Raw genomic sequence first — 22,407 nt, forward strand, 5'->3', positions numbered from 1 at the left:
ACTTATTTGGCTTTTTAATAATAGGAGAATCTCAAAACTAACATAACCAGCAAAGTAGACTGCAGATTATTGAGCCTGTTTCTCTTGGCTTTAGTTTTATGTATGAGATACAGTCTGATGGCATGCCAGGGCAATTTCTATGGCATGATAGCAGCCACCTCTGAGACACAGCTTGATGGGGAACATAGATCTACCAAATCACAAATCTTTGGGGACTGTGTGACAGATTTAGTTCCTATGTTTTGCTTTATATGATCAGAATTCCATACTTAGGAGAGACTAAAATATTTTCTAAAAAAAAAACAAAACAAAAGCATTGAATCCTATAGCATTATTTCTACTGCAAAGGGAAAAAACAAAAAAAAAACAAAAAAAAAACAAGAGAGCAACCTGGTATATCAGGAAGATGATTGTTCTAGAAGCTGAAAAATCTGAATTCTATAATTCATCTCGCCAAAGACTGGTTTTATATGACATTTGGCTTAATGTTTAACATAACATGTTTAAGCTTTAGGGTTTTTGTTTTTTTTTTTAAGGGAAGTTGTATTAAGGTTCCATCTAACCCAAAAGTCCTTTAATTCTTTATCATCTGTATCACCAATGGCATTGCTTCTCTATAAACTCTTAATTGAAGTAAAGAAAATAGTATATCCATTGGTTATGTGGAGCTTACAGATGATGAATACGCTGTCTTTCCTTCCTGCTCTTTAAAGAAAATTACAGATTAGGGTAAATAGGGCAATGGTATGCTGTTTTGATCTTAGACCTTTTAGGTTTCTTCGTCTTTATTCATTCTGTTCTCAACTTTTCCTCTAGAAGTATGAGTAAATAGAATAGGGAAAAATGTGGGGGTGGAAGGACATAGTAGAAGATGGAAAAAGGGTAAAAGGAGATGAAATAGGATGTGGGTGCTTCAGTAACTATGGAAGTCAATGAATTTTTCATTGTTGATTATATTCCTTTCTACTCTTCAATTAACTGCTATTTTCTGTCTTCCTCGATATATGTTTTACATGGAGGCAGAGTCAGACTTAATGTGAGTTTTTCTGTCTCATTCCCTTGAGATTTGAAACTACTCAGCTATATTTGTTCTGCTATGACAACAGATAACTGGAGGACACTTCAAAATATTTATTTAATATTTCCTTGGAAATCCTCAAAGAAACAGGGGGGATTTTTGACCTCCACAGTAATGAAACTATCTGAGATTCAAACATTTAAAACTTTTTGTCACCATGACTTACTGTTGAATTGTAAAAAAAAAAAGAAAAAAGATTTTGTTATATATGTTTTTACCACAATTAAAAAATTTTAAAATAAAAATAAATTTTTGGTAGTTCTTGGTTTCCCTTTTCTTGGCTCTACAGTTTCTCTTTTCCAATGGCAAAATAACCTAGCAAAATATATATATATATACACACACATACAGGATGGAGAAAGACTGGGTTAAACTGTGTTGCACTAATAAACTTTATGTGATCTGGGAATGGTTAGTCGAATCAGAATATTAGAGTGGGGGGAATTTTAAAATTATCCATTGTGATTTTCAAAGATTTTATGCTCAGAAGTCTTTTTCAAACAAAATCTTATACCAAGATCCAGTATATAATATAAACTAGATAAAAGTAATGACTGTGTTTATCAGGAAGCACAAATCTGCATTGTTTGGTTGAAAATTTTATACCAATCACCTATGTGAATATCTGGCAAAACATTAGAAAATTGGAAGATTGCAAGAAAAGTCTTAGTTATGTAGAACTTTGTACATATTACAAGACAACTTTGACTCTGGCCCACTAAATACCCTTACAAATTTCCACTATATTTTTCTAGCAAACATCATCACCATCGAGAAGCACTAATCTATAATCTTTTCCCCAATAATTTTACCCAATCCCAAGGCATCGTGTACCATCTACATACTGATAACTATAAACTTTTATCTCTAGCTTCAGCTTCTCTTTCTGAGCAACAGAGTTGTAGAAGCAACTGTCTATTTGACATTTTTCCTGTGATGTCCAGTATACATTGAAACATAATATGTCTTAAATATAACTCTTGATTTCTTTTCTCAAAGCCTCTTCCTCTTTCTTCTAGTCTTTCCCATCTCAGTAAAAGTTACTGCTATCCACTCAGTTGCTTAAGTAAAAAACCTACAAGCGAAACTTAGTTCATGCTTCCCTGCCTGTCTTCCCTAACCCTACATCTAATTTATCAGTAAATTCCATTGATTTACCTCAACATAAATCCTAGTCTCCATTTTTAGTTCCACTGTTACCTGTTTTAATTCAAACCACTATCTTTTCTTCTATTATCTGTTCTCCACTCAGACACTAGTGTAATCTTAATGCATATCATGCCACGACCTTGCTTAAAACATTTCAGTAGTTACTCTGTGTTCTTAAAATCCAAACTCCTTATGATTTATAAAAGCACTGCAATGATCTCACTCCTGCCTAGCAATTCTTTTGACACTCACTCTAATGCTTGATATTCTCAAGTTACAGTAACGTACCTTCTACTCCTTAACTATATGAAGCCTCCTTCCCACCTCCTGATCTCTTCACTGCCTCCTCTTTGTACCTAGAATATTCTTCCCAGTACAGAGTATAGTATATGCATTCTCATCCTTCAGTTCTCTGCTTGCATGCTGCTGCTCCAGAGCACTGCCCCTCCCCAATCCCCCTATCCCTGACTCATTTACCCCAACTTGTAATTCTCTTGTTTCTTTATTAGTTTACATGTTCATTTTCTTTGTTCTCCATTAGACAATGTAAGCCCTCAAAGAGTGCTATCTTATTCATTGTTCTGTCTCCATAGTCTAGCGCAGAGCCTGGATAAATGAATGGCATGTATATACAGGTTATTATGGAAGTATATAGCAGGTCATCTTTCGTAGCCTAGGTGCAGAGTGGATGGACTTCTGCATAGAGGGAACAATATACTGTGTATGAAGAACCAGAGCTCAGTGAGAACATACTATGGTTAAACATGACTAGAGTGTACAACGTGAGTATGAATTAGAGTGAGAAAACTTTAGAAAGGTAAATGCCAGAAAATGAAGTGTCTTTGATGCTAGTTCAAGGGATGTTATAAGGAACCATTAAAGAATTTTTGTACTGTTTTGAGAGTAATTAAAATTTTATTTTTATAACAATTACTCTGGCAGGAGGTTTGAGGTTTGATTGGAGGTTTTCACTCTTGGAGACCATGAGATTTCTGCCTATAATTTCTTCCATTTGGACACATTCTATTTATTAAGGCTTTGTGTTAAGAAACTCATTTTGCTTTCTGTTGGGGGAGAAAGATTGTTTTGGTACAACTGTTCCCTAGACCTGTTCACACTAAAATGTTTTGGAGGACCCTAAAGAGCTTTCGTTTATGTTATGTGCACTATATTCTCTTATTTGCCATTATTAGAAATCAAAGCTGAGAAAAAAAAATTAAATATTTATTACCTCATTTAAAAATAACTGTAATAAACTCATTCTAGCATAAACTATTTCTGTGAAAGAAATATTTTTTTACAACAATTAGAAGAGTGGTATTGTTTTATATATTTGCACGTCTCACTAATATCTGACTAATATAATACATCTGGATTCTCTTCTGTCTGCACTCAATCCATTGCAATCTGTTGTTTTGGTTGAAGTATATTAAGAAAATCTAACCTCATATAGTTATGTAGTTGGAAAAAGGAGTATTCTAATAACCTTCTCAGATTATTGCGGCTATTCTTTGATACTATACCACAACTCAACAAATGGTAGTTTCTTAAAGATCAGTTATAATATAGAATCTATACTTGTATAATAATGTACTTATCTCTCCATTGGCTATTGCTTGTGCCTGGAACTAGTTCATACTATAACTAGTTCATATATAACATACTACATGTGAAAATATAATACTATATTTTCATCCTTTCATACTGTGTTACATTGAAATTCTAGCTTACAATTTGAGTAGATTTTATCTATGCGTAATTTTGTAGCATCATACATTTATTTGGATAATGTTGATAAATCTGAGTTATGCAAACCTTTTAAATGTTGACACTTCATTATACAATATCAAAAAAATCACATTCATTAATACTACTCTCATTTTTTAAAAAAAGTCTTTAAATATTGGGAAGCTGTGGAGTTCACAGTGGTAGATTCACATTTTCCAAAATCCCAATTTTTGCTGGAAAGCTCAAATTTTATTATTGGTTAAAAATGCTATCAATTGTTTTCCTTGCAGCAATAGACTCCCTTCATTCAATTTTGAGAAAACGTCAGCCAAATATTTAAGACTGAATAATCACATTGGTCACTCTTTCCAGTAAAATTTGTATTCCATAAAATAAAGCAGCTTGTTTAACTCTCAACTCAATCACACAAGCACGTTTGCTTGAGACAACAGTTGTATTTCAGTATGCAGCTCAAGTGCTTTATGTGTACTTTCTGTTTGATCACACCAAATATTACAAAGACAGTGTTTTATTTCTCTTTGAAAGTTTGTTGTTGGTATATAAAAGCACAACAGATTTTTATGTATTGATTTTGTATCCTGCAACTTTACTGAATTTGTTTGTTCTAACAGTTTTTTGGATGTAGTCTTCAGGGTTTTCTAAATATAATATACTGTCATCTGCAAATAGTAACAGTTTTACTTCTTCCTTTCTGACTTAAATGCCTTTCGTTTCCTTTTCTTGCCTAATTGTTCAGGCTAGAACTTCTAGTACTATGTTAAATAAAAGTAGTGAGAGTGGGCACCCTTTGTCTTATTCCTGATTGTTCATTTCACCTTTGAGTATGATGTTAGCAATGGGCTTATCATATATGGCCTTTATTATGTTGAGTTACATTCCCTTTATACTCAATCTATTGAGAGTTTTTATCATGAAAGGATGTTGAATTTCATCAAACGTTTTTCCTGTACCTATTGAGATGATCATATTATTTTCATCCTTCATTCTGTTAATGCGGTGTATCATATTGATTGATTTGCAGATATTGAACCATCTTTGCATCCCTGGAATAAATTTGTACTTGATCATGGTGTATGATCCTTTTAATGTATTATTTAATTTGGTTTGCTGATATTTGTTGAGGATCATTATATTGATGTTCGTCAGGGATATTAGTCTGTAATTTTTGTCTTATAGTGCCCTTGTCTGGCTTCGGTATTATCAGAGTAATGCTGCCCTCTGAAAAAAAATTTTTTTAAGGGTTTGAGAAGGATTGATATTAGCTCCTCTTTAAATGTTTGGTAGAATTCACCAGTGAAGCCATCTTATCCTGGACTTTTCTTTCTTGGAAAGTTTTTGATTACTGATTCAATCTCGTTATGAGTAATTAATTGGTTTGTTCAGGTTTTTTATTCCTTCTTGATTCATTTTTGGTAAGTTGTATGTTTCTAGGAATTAATCCATTTCTTCTAGGTTGTACAATTTTTCGGCATATAATTGTTAATACTAGTCTCCTATGATCCTTTGTATTTATGTAGTATCGGTTGTAATGTCTCCTCTTTCATTTATAATCTTATTTTTTGGATCCTCTCTTTTTATCTTGGTGAGTATACATAATAGTTTGTCTATTTTGTTTATCTTTTTTTAAAAACCAGCTCTTGGTTTCACTGATCTTTTCTATTGTCTTTTTAGTTTTTATTTCATTTATTTCTACTCTGATATTTATTATTTCCTTGCTTCTGCTAACTTTGGGCTTAATTTGTTCTTAGTAAAGTAATACAATGTTTTGAGGGTCAGATAAACAGTTACCTTTGGGAAGGAAAGAGGAATTATTGAGGGACAGACACTAGAGTCTGCTAAAATGTTACTGTTCTATCTTGTGATCTGGGTGATAGTCACATAGGCATTTATTTCATGATATATCTTAAAGTTGTACATTTTCTGTACTTTTCTTCATGTGTGTTGTATGTTACAATAGAAAAGTTAGAGAAAAAAAGGTAACAGCAGGTTTTGAGTCGTTTTTTAGCAAATACTTTTAGTAAAAATGCATTATTGTGTTTCATAAGTAAGTTATCAGTTTTTAAAATGCCTTAACCCTTGCAAATCCCTGCATGAAAACTGCCTTTTCTTTAGTTTTAACATGTTTATAAATTGAATTTTTTATTACTAGCCAGTGAGATTATACTCCTTATTGCTAGGATAGTATGCTTCAAAGATTAGCAGTGTTTTAGATAATGTTGTGGTAATTAAGCCTCGTTCTTCAGTATTTATTTAATTATTGGTTTTATCATCTAATTCTGAAACTTCTGGGCACATTTACAAAGTATAAAAAAAATAAGTAAAAAACAAAACAAAACAAAAAACCCTACATTCCTATTTCCGAGTCTCATCTTTGCTGTAAGAGACCAGAGTAAAGATCAAGTTGTACCCTATATGAATGTAAACAACCTCCTCAGCTTCCTGGTGCTACCTGTATTGTGAATTCTTTATCTCTCTCTTGTTTACATTTGCTGAGGCTGATAGAAATGAGTCCATTTCTCTTGGCAAATGAAGGATATAGCATATTGATCAAAGAGATCCATGTGTTGACTGGCTTTTAAAAACAAAGTTTACTTTTTTGAGCAGTTTTAGGTTGGCAGCAAAATTGAGCAAAGATATAAATATTTCCCGTATACCCCCAGCTCTCACACATGCACAGCCTCCCCTTTATCAACATCCCCCTGAAAGTGGTACATTTGTTACAATTGATGAACCTACAGTGGCACAGCATTATGACCCAAAGTCCATAGTTTATATTAGGGTTCACTCTTTGTGTTGAACATTCTGTGTGTTTGGACAAATGTATAATGACATATATCCACTATCATAGTATCATACAGAATACTTTCACCACTCTAAAAATCATTTATGCCCTACCTATTTACCCTCTCTCCTCCCAGCCCCTGGCAACCATTGATCTATTTACTGTCTCCACAATTTTGCCTTTTCCAGAATGTCATATGCAGTTGACCCTTGGACAGCAATGGATAGGATTGTTGGTGTACAGAAACACAACACACAATTCAAACTCATATTGTTCAAGGATCAGTTGTAGTTGGAATCATACAGTATATAGCCTTTTTCTTCCATGTCTTTTTATGGCTTTATAGTTCATTTCTTTTTAGTATTGAAAAATATTCTTTATCTGCATGTACCACAACTTATTTATTCGTTCACCTAACAAAGGACATCTTGGTTACTTCTGAGTTTGGCATTTATGAATAAAGCTAACATAAATATCTGTATGTTGGTTTCTCCTTTGGGTCAATAGCAAGAAGTGCGATTGGATCCAGCAAGCTGGATCTTATGGCAATATTATGTTTATTTATAAGAAACTGCCAAACTGTCTTCTAAAATGACTGTATCATTTCGCATTCCCACCAGATATCAATAAGAGTTTTTGTTGCCCCACATCCTCAGTAGCATTCCGTGTTGTCAGTGTTGTGGATTTTGAGCATTATAATAGGTGTGTAGTGACACTGACTTTTCAGTGTGCCTGGCCAGGGTACTGCTTGTGAGTCATTTTCTGTGGATCACATAGTTCGCATACCCCAACCCTCAGCCCTTAAAATGAGCAGCAGTTAGTACTTTCAGCACCCTATGAGCCAGTTATTCTCGGACTATTGGTACACCTAAAGGAGTAAGAAACTTGGGGAAAGTTCTGTAAGTTCCTTCGAGCTGTTAATAGACAAATTGATTAATGAGTGAATAAATTAGGACTTTGTCAATGTAACCTCCTCCAGACATATTCACAGGTTTCAAAAACCCTTAAGATGAAAGCTTCATATTAAATACTTTTTGCTTCACAGTGTTAACCCATGAAATTAAAAAGTATTAGACTTCCTCGGGGACCTTGTCTCTTTTTCATTACTGTATCCCTACATTTGGTTTGGTACCTGGCACACAATAGTCACTGTAAATATTTGTTCAGTTGAAAAATGAATTGAAGTAGGGCCTGGAAATATGGGAGATATCTGTATTTGAGCTGAGACACAAATTCAGAGACCTTGGAAAAGTCTTCATTCATGTTTATTAATGCGAAGGAATACAGTGATAAAAAATAGTTGGATAATCAGAAATTAAAATATACTATAAAGCCTCTAAATTAAAAGAGTGGTATTGATGCACAAATAAATCATGGGCTAAAACTGAAGCTCAGAAATAGATCTGAGTTTGTATGAAAGTATATAAAGATAATATCTCAAATCACTGAGGTAAGTGATGTGAGGTCAGCTTGGTGGCCGTATAATTATATCAACCAGGAATAAGTTACAGAATTCTTATTTACACTGTGGCAGAAAGTGATGTGAATTTGTTTTTTTCTAAGGAACTTTGGGATAATAATGCTGTGGTAATTTCTTGTATTTCTAGTACATCAGTAGTAATTTCTGTGACTCTTAGAATTATGTTACATAATTCATCTGCTCTTATCCCATCTTCAACATATATCTTTCAACTCCCGAGTATTTTCTCTTATTTGGAAGAAATAGTAGAATATAAAAGAATATAACGACATTTCTTAAAGTGCTGTACATCGAAATAAATTTTTAGAATCAGAACTTTTGTTCATTGTGAAAAATATTTCTGAACATAAACCAGCAAGAATGCTTAGTATTGTATTACTTGCCTCATTCTTGATTTTTACGATTATGGTGTTTCAATAGTGCATAAAATACTTCATTTTTATTTTATTTTATTATGTTTTAGTTATCTTCTTTTTTTAAGATACAGCAGAAATATTTTCATTTGGAAAGTTTGGAGATTTGGAAAGTTTACTTTTAAGTGGGTTTTTTTGGATCATAGAACTCATTTTCCCTTACAAAAACATATAATAATTATATTCACAGGGCTGCCATAAGCCTATTTAATGCATCATATAGAGAAAATACTATAATTACTAATCCAAATTTACAGATCATTAGTAATTAAAACAAAATTACTAATGGAATAGGAAACTGAATAGGAAACAATTTATTTTATGCTTGAAGAAAGTAGGAGAATGAAAAGTATTGACACTTGCAGAGATCATACAGCACTATGTTGTATATTTATAAGAGCTGTATATATTGATTTGTGTTTTTTGTAATTTTAAACATACAGAAAAACAGGATAATATAATAAACAACCACATGCCATCACCCAGCTCAATGTTTTGCTTCAGAAACTTTTTTAAATAAATAAAACATGGTATTTTTAGTATCACGTTTGATTTTTACTTTAAAACGTATAGTAGTGTTTTATGTTAGTTCAGGTTATTCTCAGACTTGCAAGAATAAAGAGAGAAGGAAATAAAGAAGCTGTCCCAGAGGTAACTGGGGGTGATTTGCCAGAGAGCAGAAAGGTATATAAAAGAGTATATGGATATATGCCTCCTTTGGAACTGAGTGAGCCACATCTTTGAAAAGGCAGAAAAAGATGAAATTGAAGAGATTATTTTTTTTTTTATTTTAGTGATCAGAGGATTATATTGATGATACTATCTTATCTTTTTGAAATCTTTCTGATTGATGGATGTCAGAATTAGGGAGATGGTGTTGGGAAGGTGGGCAGAGGAAAGAAGATAGCTTCTATATTTAGCCAAAAATGGTATTTAATTATATAGGATGCTGACAAATTATTTTGTTTATGGTTGGAATGGGTAGGGAGAAGATAGAATTATAGTAGTCTCACAATTTATTTCTCTGAAGAAAATAAAAATTTTCCTCAAGCTACTTTAAACTTACAACCCATATATTCAAAATACAGTCTTTTTATATTTTTAAAAATTTTTGTAGGTGTCAAATTGATGGTGATATTAATGAAAAACTACAATCAATACCTATTTACAGCTCTACTAGGAAAGTAATAGAGAATTATAAGCAGTATAATAAAAGTTAATATAAAAAATAATTTCTTTCTGTTACACTACCTGCTTATCAGTACTTAATGTTTGAAAACAAACACTAATGGTACACTAAAGGTATCTTTTAGACCAGCGAAGCCATAACACTTTGCTAGAAGCTTTTATATCTAAATGTGTTACATATGCTTTTTGTTCTCTTTTTGCTTGTTCAGCAGACTTTATTCCCTCTAATCTCTGATTGCTAATTCTCTCTGCTTACACTTAACATCACTCTTTTGGTCAACAAGAATTTATGAACAGTTACTTGTCCCTGGCACTGGGTGAGGTGCTTAGCATACCAAGATGTGTAAACTTGATCCTTACTCAAAGAACTCAATATCGTTTGGCCTTCTCTTCTTTTGGCCTGCCTCAACTATTTTCATTGTAACCAGTGCAGTGTTAGACTTTTCTAACCACCTGTGTTCTTCCTGGTATTTGACTTTGTTCGATACTTTGTTCTTGGCTTTTTTGTTTTCTTGTTGGTACTCATCAAAGGAATTGCCACCACTATAGGACAAAAGATAAAATTGTTAGTGTTCATGTAATAAAAGAATACACAGGGAATAAAACCAGTATACTGTTTATTTTGAGTAATTGCTGATAATACCTCAGAATCCAACTTTTTAAAAAATATGTTATTTTAAACTGATTTTTTTAAATGGGTAATGTAATTCATACTTCAAAAGGTACTAATTTAACAGTACAGAAGCATTCCATCCCATCTTTGTTCCCCAGTGATCTAATTTCCTTGCCCAGAATCAATTATTGTTAACTATTTCTTGTGAATCTTGAAAATATTGTGTGGCAGTGTCACATTGTGGCTAAGGATAGAGATTCTGGAGCCCGACCACCTTACTCATGTTCTGTGTCACATTAGGCAAGTTAATTATTAACCTCCATGTCTCAGCTTCCTTCTCTATAAATGGAGTCCTAGCACTTGCCACATTGGATTGCATGTAAACTCCTTAGCACAGTGCATGGCACATAGTAAGTGCTTAGTGCATATTGGCTATGGTTGGTTTTGAAGAAGTGTGTATATCTGAATGCATATTTTTTTTAACCTCAGGAATGTAGGCATAATCTTCATTCATGGCACATTTTGTTATTGGTCTTTGCAAGGCTCTTGTATCATATCATTGTGTAACAAAAGCATTTATTCTTTCCTATGAGTTTACAGTTTACAGCTGATCTGGGTTGGGTTTGGTCAGCTGATGGGTTAGTTGAGAGCTGGCTAGTCTAGGGTGGCCTCAAGTGAGATGACCCATCTTTTCTCCACATGTCTCTCAAATTCCTCCATCATGCTAATCAAGGCACAATCTCTTTGGTGGCTTAAGTCCAAGAAGGAATGTAGAAATGCATAAGCACTTTTCAAGCCACTATTTTTGTCTATTTTGTTACCATACTGTTGGCCAAAACAAGTCACATGGTCAAGCTCAGAGTAAGGGTGCTGGTATAGAGATGTGTGGAAAATTGGAGCCATCAATGCAATTACTCTAACACAGTCCGCTCTCCAGTAACTGTGGTCCAGCACTTGGTGGTTGCCGTAGAACTACTGTTTGTCAGTAACAGGGAAGACAGCCAGAAACTAGAGATCACCAAGTACTGTAGTATGTGTGTGTGTCACTATAATGGACTACTACAATCTTCTGAGAGTAATGACTTCAACTTCATTTTCTCCTCTCAAATCTTGTTCATGTTCCTTTCCAACAATAGATGGCCAATTGTAACTTGGAACTGTGCAGGAAAAGGGATTTTAGCAAACATAGTCCTCAATTTAGACGGCATTAATACTGCCAAGCTGACAACACAATTCAATACAGCCCCATTCTTGTTTTATTTTTCCTTATCATCCCAATCACCACTCCTGTTCCTTACTCTTCTCTCTCTTGGATGTACTCATTATAATATCTTTGATATATCTTTTATTATGTATGTAGCCTCATAAAATATGAGTGGTCTGTATGTGCATGTGTTTTTAATTTACATTAATGGTAATGTATTATGTATCTTGTTCTGTTTCCTACTTTTTTTCCATTTAACTATATGTTTTGAAATTCCATCCATGTTGCTGAAAGTTCATCTATTTGTTGCTTCTGATTGCTACCAAATATTCAGTGGTATTTGTCTGCTACATTTTACCTACTCATTCTTCTAGTAATGCACCCTTGGGTTATTTCCAATTCTGTTACACCCAGAAAAAAATACTGTAATAAATAGTCTTATACATATTCCCTAATGGACTTGTGTGAACATTTCTCTAGAACATATGTCCAGTGGTAGAACTCCTAGGTCATAGTGAATATACATTCTTAAGTTCACCGAGTTCTCCGGAATAGCGGTACCTATTTACACTATAGTGGCATTGCCTGAGAGTTCCTGATTCCCGCAAATTCATTTTCTGTTGCTTAGTAACAAATTACCACAAACCTAGTGACTTAAAACAACACCCCTTTATTAGTTCACAGTTCTATAGTGTGTGGCTGGGTTCTACTCAGGGTTTCACAAGGCTGAAAAATACATGTCAGCATTCTCATGTGGAGCTTGAGGTTCTCTTACAAACTCATTCCTGCCATCAGCAGAATTCAATTCTTTGTTGTGTAGGACTGAAGTTCCCATTTTGTTGCTGGCTGCTGGCCGGGTTGCCCTCAGTTCCTCTCGACTACTCTAAGCACCTTTCATTGTGTCTTCCATCTTCAAGCCAGCCACACCATGTCAAATCCTTCTCATGTTTCAATTCTCTGACATCTTCTCCAAACAGCAGTAGAAAACTTTATTTTTTAAAGGTCTCATATAATTAGGTCAGAAATACCCAGAAACTCTCCGAAACTTGAGGACATTTGTTTTGGAACTTTTTACTTTCTTTTATTTATTGGTTTATTTTAATTAGCTTCCAGTATACAGTACATTGGTTAGATACCTATATAGTCCTATATAGTTCATAAAACAATTCCCCCCAATTGCTCCCTTCCTCCCGTGACCCTCCACCTAGCCAACGTATTAATGCTAACTGCATTCCCTATGCCATGCCCCCATCCCTGTGACCATCTATCAGGTACTAATTTGTACTTCTTTTACCTTTCACCCCATTCTCCCAGTCCCCAAAATTCCCTTCCCTTCTGTCCATCACCAAATTGTCCACTATATTTGTGAGTCTGATTTTGATTAGTTTGTTCTTTTTATTCCTTAGATTCCGCATATAAGTGAAATCATATAGTGTTTATCTTTCTCTGTCTGACTTCAATACCTTCTAGGTCCATCAAAGCAATATCTTTGTCCATCCCCTTCCTTTGAATATGTAGGGGTCTTGTTTTCTTATCCTTTCAGCCACTCTGTCTTTTGGTTGGAGCACTTAATTCTTTTCCATTTAAGGTACTTATTGATAGGAATGTAGTTGTTACCATTCTGTATTCCTGTTTTTTGATACGTTTTTTCTACTTAAAGAAGTTCCTCCAACATTTGCTGTAATACTGGCTTGGTGGTAATAAATTCCTTTACCTTATTTTTGTCTGGGAAGCTCTTTATCTGTTCTTCAACTCTAAATAATAGCTTTGCTGGATAAATTATCCTTGGTTGTAGATCCTGGGTCTTCATCCTGTCGAATATTTTGTTCCAAGTCCCTCTGTCCTGCATAGTTTTTTTTTTAAGAAATCAGCTGCCAGTCTCTTGGATGTTCCCTTTTCAGTAACTATCTGTTTTTCTCTTGCTGCTTTTAATATTCTTTCTTTGTATTTAAAATTTGGCATTTTAATTATGATGTGTCTTGGTGTGGGCCTCTTTGGATCCCTGATTTTTGGAATTCTCTGAGCTTCCTGGGGTTTTATGTCCATTTCCTTCACCAGGTTAGAGAAGTTTTCTATTATTATTTCTTCAAACAGCTGTTCCACACCTTGATTTTCTTCAGTTATGCCAATCAGACAGATATTTGGAGCCTTAATAGTGTTCCGTATGCTCCTTAAATTATTTTTATAGTCTTGGCATCTTATCTCTTGCCATTTTGATTGTATGTCGTTGGCTTTACCATCCTGTAGATAAGGCATTTGATCCTTTTCTTTATTCACTTTGTTTATTCCTTTGTTTATTCCATTTAATATACTTCTCATCTCAGATAATGTGTTTTTCATTTCAGACTGGTTCCCTTTTATAATATCCATTTCCATTTTTATGTTTTTTTTATCTCTGTCGAAATTCTCACTGAATTTATTTACACTTCTCAAAAGTTCATTGAGCATCTTTAAAATCAGTGTTTTGAACTCTGCATCTGTTGGATTACTTGACTCACATTATATCTGGATCTATGTTCTGTTCTCTCATATGGTTTCTGCTTCTTTGTCTTCCCATTTTGGCCGCCTTCCCGTGTCTCTTTCTATGTACAAAGCAAAGCTCCTAAGTCTTCTGGTCTTATTAGTGTGGATTTGTGAAGTAGGTGTCCAGTGGCATGGTCCTGAGAGGGGTTCAGCTGCAGGCCAAATTTAGCCTAAGGCTCTACCCCTGTGGGGCCACCTGTTAAGATTCAGCAAGCAATCCACAGGTTCTGTGCTTATAGTTGCCTCAAAAGGCTACACCAGAAACTGAGGCCAGGTGCCTCCAGTGTGAGTCTAGGCACTGCTCAGCATCCTTGCTCACCTGACTGGCTGAGGATATACCTGGATGTGGCTTGGGTAGGGCCGCAAGTTGGGGGAGGCGTGGTTTCAGTAATCCCTCTGGGCTGAGCCACCTCTGTTATCCAGTTTGATGATGTCACAGCTATGGCAGAGCTGAGTCCGTTCACTTGGAGAGGGGAGGGCTCAACAGGGAACAATGGACACCACTGGCACTTCTGTACAGGATGAGTGAGTCTTGCCTCGGCCCTCACTCGGACCTCACTTGGACAATGAATGTCTCCCTGTAAGTCCCTGGCGCCTCCTGCACACAGCCTAATTGGCACTGGTGCTCAGAGCGAGCAGGTCCGTCACTGCAGAAGTCCACTCATGGTCATGGCCCCTTTAAAAGGCGTCTGCTGCAGCCTCTGTCTCAGGCACTCAGGACCGGGCAGCCCTGCGTCCTTACCCCATCCTACCTTCTGCTATTGCAGAGTGCTTTCTTGGACTTATCCCTAGTTGTATGGCTTGTTCATCCCAGGCGATTTTTCCTTGCTATCGCTCCTTGTTTCCATCACAACTTTGATTTGGTCTCCAGAAGGATGAACAGAACCTCTGTCATCTATGCCATTTTTTTTCTCTTCTAATGTCTTTCTTTTACTTAACATAATGCTTTCAAAATTTTTACGTGTTTTAGCATATATTTGTGTACTTCATTCTGTCTTATGGCTGAATATTGTTTTACTGTTTGGAATATTACATTTTGTTTATCCATTTTTCACTGATGGACATGTGAGTTGTTTCCACCATTGGCTATTGTGAATAGTGATGTTATGAATATTAGTGTACAAGTATATGTTTGAGTACTAGGGTTTAATTCTTTTAGGTATATACCTAGGAGTAGAATTGGTAGGTTGTATAGTTATTCTTTATCTTTTAAACAACCACCAAAATTAAGTTATCCTAAGTAACTGCATCATTTTACATTTCTAGTTTTATTCCATTATGGTCAAAGGGGATAATTTGTATGATTTCAGTCCTTTTAAATTTGTTAAGAATTGTTTTATGTCCTAGCATATGGTCAATCTTGGACAGTGTTCTATGTATACTTGAGAAGACAATGCAGTCTGCTGCTGTTGGGTGAAATCTACCATTTTAAAATTTCCTCTTAATTCAGCATTTGTTTGGTTGCTATAAACTTTTGACTATTTTCCAGAGTTTCCACAATTGATTCTGACAGTTTTTACTCATTATTTTTAGTTTTTCTGTGGAGGAGCAGGCTTTCAGAACTACCTATCCCACCATTTTTGCTGGCATAACTCTCAGCAACTACTTTTTAAAACAAATATTTTATAATGTTCCTTTAATATTCTGAAAAAAAATTTATAGGTAATATAACTTTAATACACACAGAAGTTTTAAAAATTAATATAAAGGAAGTAATTCATAAAAAATAGTATGAATTTCAGTGTGTAAATGCTTATATTTGACATAATGAAGTAATGGTATGTTTGTACTTATTTAAGTAAGTTGAATTTAAGAAATGTAAGAACATCAGATTCCATTTTGTGCAGATGCTAATAAATTGAAGGCTAAAATCTAGTTATAAAGACTAGACTTTTTTATATGTACAGGGAATTAGAGAAATCACTTTAAGAGAAGTCAGGATAAAACACTGATACAAATTATAGACTAAAGAGGTGAAAGAAAGGAGAAAATATAATCTTACAAATGACTGGGGCCTTATTTGAAAAATAATTATTTAGTAAATATTGAAGAAATATCAGAGCACATATCTTTTATTTTGAAATCATAACTCATGTCAGGTCAAATATTTTAGTCTTGAGAATTTAAGTCTTTGGAAATAATATCCTTTAAATGATAATGGGATTCTAAGATGGATTTTTTAAAAGCTGTGATAGGATATTTAGAACCAATATCAAAGTAAGCTTGAAAAAAATAGACAATTACAAAACAAGTGAAGGATTTAAATTCTTAATTTTTACACTAGATTTCTTATTCATATACAGAAATACCTATACATGATATGCAGTATTTTTAGAACAGCCAATGAAATTAAATAAGATACCTTCATTTCACGTGTTTCTAATTCAGTATTTGGTACCAAATGTCTTAAAAGGAGTCTTACATCCTATATTGCATATATAAAATTGGATGTGTTGCTTTACAGTAACCTTACGATTACACTAAAATATTTTCAAATACATGCATAATTTGAAATACAAGAGTAGGTAAATCAGCTTCCTTCCAAAAAAAATGGATATGATAGTAATAATTTGATCCAGAAGCTTTCTTATTATACTATTTAAATCATATTTGACCTCCAAATTATTTTTTAGCTTAACTGTTATAAATGATGGCTAGCTTGTTTTCTACCCATTTCAAATAGAATAATGCCCTATCTATATTGCAAGGTTATAAAAATTTAAATCTAATTGCTTATTATATCTTTTAAAAATAGAGTCCTGTTCTTTTTACCTCTGAGCAGTGGTAAAAATAATGAAATAAATAATTTTTATAATATGTTTATAAAAATCTATTTTAAAAACGTTATTAATAATGTAATAATAACAGGACACCTGTTGTAGAGGCTATTCCCTTGAGAAAATTAAATCTTAATCATGGGTCAAAATTTTGAGAGATTCTGTAATTATTCACATTTAAAATTTTTAATTCATAGTCTCTGGCCTTGGTTTGCCCCTCAATGAAAATCACTTTTTAGGGAGAAGTATACTTTGTGACAAAAGTACTTTGTTCTTTGGTTGTTGTATGTTTTGAAAATATGAAATAAACTTCCTTGACCTAAGCACTTTCCAAGCACACATTTTCTTTTTTAGGTATATATTACTTTTAGAGAACAGTCTTTATTTTCATGAGAATGACCTATCGTCACATACATTTAATTACATTATGATTTTTAGTTGTTGCATATGTGAGAATGTGAAAAGCAGAGCAAAGTATGTATGTAATAGCTTTTTGTGGCTTGTGTTTTTTATCTGCAGCCTTCAAAAAAAATTAAGGTACCTGAGGAGAATTTCTTCAATGTTCCTGCTTTCTTAACTGTTTCGGGACAACTTCACCTAGAAGTGATGTCAGGGTACAGAATTTTCTTTACTCTTTTGCTTTAATGGACTACTGATTATGGGGTGGGTGAGAGTGCAGTAATGCTTCCTTTCCCAATGGTGAAACCTGAAAATTGAAACTAGTATTTATAGTTAGTCCACTTGAATTCACCAAAAGTACATTTAAATTGACAATTTGGCAATATTCAAGTTTCTTACTGAAAAAGAAAAAAATCAGTTTGGTCTGTATTTTTGTTTTTAATGAAAAATGTAACACTGGAAATTTGAAATTCTAATTTTTTGCATTTTACTAATCTTTTCTTGCTTAAATCTCAAAATATGTCATCACATTTAAATATAATTAATCATAATTATGAAAATAAAGTTAGTTCACACCTGAATCAGGTTTAGCCCATTTCACTGAAAAAAAAAAAAAAGAAAAATACCTGAAACAGATGTAAGAAAAATATTTTTAAATAATTGGTTTGCATAAATAAAATTAACCCACAGAGCCATCATGAGAGACATATGACTAAGAAAGTCTTAGAAGTCAGACCGCATTAGTTTTAGACATTCTCAACCCTCTGGAAAATCATTATACTCCTTTCAGCCTAACTTTCCTTTTCTTTAAAATGAGATCGGACAGGAAGGTCTTTAAAGTCTTATCTAAATCTTACATTCTGTGATTCTGTGGGTGACTTCTTAATGCCGACTCAATAAGTACTTTCTCCTTTACATACCTTCGTTTTCTCACATAGAGATTGAGACTTAAAAATCTCTTTAAGAAATGACTCCAATGAAAAAAAGGGAATCTTTATGTGTTTCCAATTGTTTTTAAAATTCACAGGTTGGAAAACTCAGGAGAAAGAGAATAGTGTTCATGTTTATTTTTTTATGTACTTTACTGGCAGGATGGAAAGTCAGCGGTAGAATAAAGATGATCTTAAAAATAACATACTTTACTTAGATTCTTTTCTAATTTATCTTTGAGACAGGTATTATTAGATAATTCCAATAACCAATAATTGACAACGTTATCAAAATACTGTGCAGAAAAACTATGATCATAATAGCCCTGTGAGACTGTAGGATTTGCAGAGCTGTATGTGGGAAAGGCCATGTCAGGCATGTTGTGGGAAGCTCCTAATGCCTGCCTGTCGGTGTAATTTTATTATTTTTTTATTTTAACATTTTAATTTTATTCCTATCCCTCCCTCCCTCTCTGCTTTGACAACCAACAGCTTGTCCCTTATTATCTATTGGTCTGTTTGTGTTTTGTTTATACATTTGTTTTGATTTTTTAGAGTTCACATAAAAGTGAAATCACATGATATTTGTCTTTGACTTATTTTACTTAGTATAATACCATCTAGATCCATCAATGTTGCATATGGCAAGATTTCATTCTATTTAATTGCTGAATAACATTCCAGTGTGTGTGTATGTGTATGTGTATGCGTGTGTGTGTACTAACTCTTCTTTATACATTCATCTGTCAATGGACACTTCAATGAGGTTGCTTCCTCATCTTGGCTATTACTACAGTAATGCTACAGTAAACATAGGGGTACAAATATCTTTTCAAATTAGTGTTTTTGTTTTCTTTGGATAAATACCCGTAAGTGGAATTGCTGTATTGTATGGCATCTCTGTTTTTAATTTTTGAGGAATCTTCATACATTTTCCATGGTGGCTGCACTAATTTACAATCCCACCAGCAGTGTACAAGAGTTCCCTTTTCTCTACATCCTTGCCATACTTGTTATTTGTTCATTTATTGATGATAGCCATTCTGACAGGTGTGAGATGATAGCTTGTGGTTTTAATTTGCATTTCCCTAATGATTAGTGATGTTTAGCATTTTTTCATATGTCTGTTGGCATCTATATGTCTTCTTTGGAGAAATGTCTATTCAGGTTCTCTGCCCATTTTTTAATTGGATTGTTTGGGTTTTCTTAGTGTTAAGTTGTTTGAGTTCTTATATATTTTAGATATTAGCCCCTTGCCAGATATATTATTTGCAAATATCTTCTCCCATTTAATAGGTTGTCTTTTTGTTTTGTTGATGGTTTCCTTTGCTGTGCAAAAACTTTTTGGTTTGATGTAGTCCCATTTTTTTAATTCTTCTGTTGCCCTTGCCCAGGGAGACATATATAAAAAGATATTTCTAACAACAATAACAAAAGATTTACTGCCTATGTTTTCTTTTATGAGTTTTATGGTTTCAGGTCTTAAATTTAATTCTTTAATCCATCTTGAGTTTATTTTTGTATATGGTGTTAAGAAAATGTTTCAATTTCATTTTTTTATATATCTGTCCACTTTGTCCAACACCACTTATTGAAGAGACTGTCTTTACTCCATTGAATATCCTTGCCTCCTTTGTCATAGATTGACCATTAATTGACCAGTTCTTATGCCTTTCAAAGTGTAATTTTACAAAAGAAAACATGATTTATACAAATATAAAGTGAAGTTGTATCAAATATTTTATTCAATCCATTAATTATTTAAGGAACAAGTAAAATAGTAAGGCTAGTTCAAAGAACATTTGAGGAGCTGTGTATTCATAGGCAATTTAATAAAGGAATTTTAGAATAGGATTGCTAGGTTAAGTTACAAACTGGTTAATGTCCTAATGACCAATAAACCTTAACCTTTGCAATTTTGTCTTTACCTGACAAAAATGATTTACAACTCTACTGGACAAAATCTACAAGTTAACATGTAACTTTACTTAATATGGGATATTTAATTTAACAGTAAATAGAATAATGAAGCCAAGTACATTCCCCTAAGTAATTAAATAATCTCTGAGTCGGTCTATGTCCCCATATTACATTGAAAGGACAAACTGTCTACCTTTTGGCCTTATATCCAAGTTTTGGATAACCTTTCTTTAACAGCCGTTCAATATTTATTTTTTTCATCTGTAAAGTTAGAGGTAAGGTATCTTCCCGTCAGAAGCATCATAATATGTGAAAGGTGTAAATTTACCAAATGTTTCCCTATTAACCAGTAGTTGATTAAATATGTTCCCTCTTTCCTAGTAAAATGCAGTGAACCACAGAACACGGTGTACAGTGAAAATTGACGGAAGATTAAATTGGCAGAATATGAGGCTTTGTATTTTTAATGTGTTATGAAGTATTTTTAATAATGGTAGTCAGTGTTCCTAATTTAATATGCATAGTTCTAGGACAATTAATATTCAGTACATCATGTTTCAGATTAATGCATGATTTAATTTCCAATAAGAAATCGGTAGTCTCTTTTTCCTCAGTTTTGTTTTTCTATAACGTTATTTAACAGACTTTTAAAATGGATTAAATGGTAGTTAAATTTAGAAGGTTAACATTTTCCAAAAAAAAAAACTATATTGGTTTGGTGGGTTGATGGCTTCATTTATTTTGTTGTTGTTTTTAATTGAATTTTCCATTTTAAAATAATTTTTAAATATAGAAAAATTACGAAGATAGTGCAGACTTTTTTTATGCATTTGACCCAGTTTCCTCCATCGATGACATCTTAAATTACCATGGTACATTTGTTAAAACTAAGACCCCAATGTCAGTAAATTATTATTAACTAATTTACAGACTTTATTTGGATTTTCTCAGTTTCTTTTTTTCTTTTTCCAGGATCCTATTCAGGGTACCACATTACATTTAGTTGTCATGTTTCCCTAGTATCATCTAGTCTATAACAGGTTCTCAGTCTTTATTTTTTTCATGATTTGTAAAACATATCCTACTTTGGATTTGTCTGATATTTTTCTCATGTTTAGACTGGAGTTATATGGATTTTTAGAAAGAATACCACAGAGGTGAAATGCTCCTCTTATCACATCATATCAAGGGGTATATGATATCCACATGGTAATATTAACCTTCATTACATGGATAAGGTAGTGTTTGCCAAGTTTCTCCACTGAAAAATGTACTGTTTTTTTCCTTTCTCTACTCTATTTTTTGAAAGTGAGTCATTGAATCTAGCCCACCTTCCCTAGAGGTGAGAGTGAGGGGCTGGGAAGTGGGAGATGGAATTTAACACCACCTCCTAGAAGTGGGAGTATTCAGAATTCTGTAAGACAAATTTGTTATCTCTTTACCCTTGTATACTTATTTATGTAATCATTTATGTCAGGGTAAATTCATACATATTTTATAGTTTGTGCTATACGTCAATTCTGTTATTTATTTTGTTGCTCAAACTGTTTTAGTTTTAGCTATTGGGAGCTCGACTCTTGGTATTGTATATTCTATAGGTTTGGACAAATGTATAACAACACATATCCACCATTATAGTATCATACAGATTAGTTTCACTGCTCTAAAAATCCTCTGTGCTCCTCCTATTCATCCCTCCGTTCTCCCAAACTCCTCACATTCAGTGATCTTTCTACTGTCTCTAAAGTTTTGCCTTTTCTAGAATGTCATGTAGTTGGAATAATATAATATGTAGCCTTTTCAGATTGGCTTCTTTCACTTAGTAGTATGCATTTAAGTTTTCTCCATGTCTTTTTATGGCTTGATAGCTCATTTCTTTTTAGCACTGAGTACTATTCCATTATCTGGATATACAACAGTTTATTTATCCAGTCACCTACTGAAGGACATCTTGGTAGCCTCTAAATTTTGGCAATATCTCAGGCATGTTTTTAAATTTTTCCTAGCCTAGCCATAAAAGCCATTTCTCCAAAAAGGCTTGGTTCTTTTTATGAGAAAATGGTATTTAGAAACCATGATTTAGTCACTGGGTATCTTCCTGCTACTGGGGGATTATTGCTCCCAAGCCCTATCAGCAGACATAGCTATAATACGTTTTTTAAATAAGAGAAACCTAAGTGTTTTCATTACATTCTGCCTATAA

General features: G+C 33.5%; 1 protein-coding gene across 3 annotated transcripts in view; it reads left to right on the top strand.

Annotated features, from left to right (window-relative positions):
• The window catches only part of NARS2 (asparaginyl-tRNA synthetase 2, mitochondrial), a 105,876-nt gene that overhangs the window by 29,072 nt on the left and 54,397 nt on the right, over positions 1-22,407 (top strand). For 2 of the 3 annotated variants that reach the window (XM_011368357.2, XM_023535520.1), the window contains exon 6: positions 17,476-17,570. The exons of the other annotated variant lie outside the window; for it this stretch is intronic. In XM_011368357.2, coding sequence (XP_011366659.1) covers positions 17,476-17,570 — 95 coding nt within the window. The remainder of the gene's footprint in view (positions 1-17,475; positions 17,571-22,407) is intronic. 3 annotated transcript variants of the gene reach the window in all.

Source organism: Pteropus vampyrus, unplaced genomic scaffold, assembly GCF_000151845.1.
Source record: "Pteropus vampyrus isolate Shadow unplaced genomic scaffold, Pvam_2.0 Scaffold141, whole genome shotgun sequence".
In the NCBI taxonomy this organism is placed as follows: domain Eukaryota; kingdom Metazoa; phylum Chordata; class Mammalia; order Chiroptera; family Pteropodidae; genus Pteropus; species Pteropus vampyrus.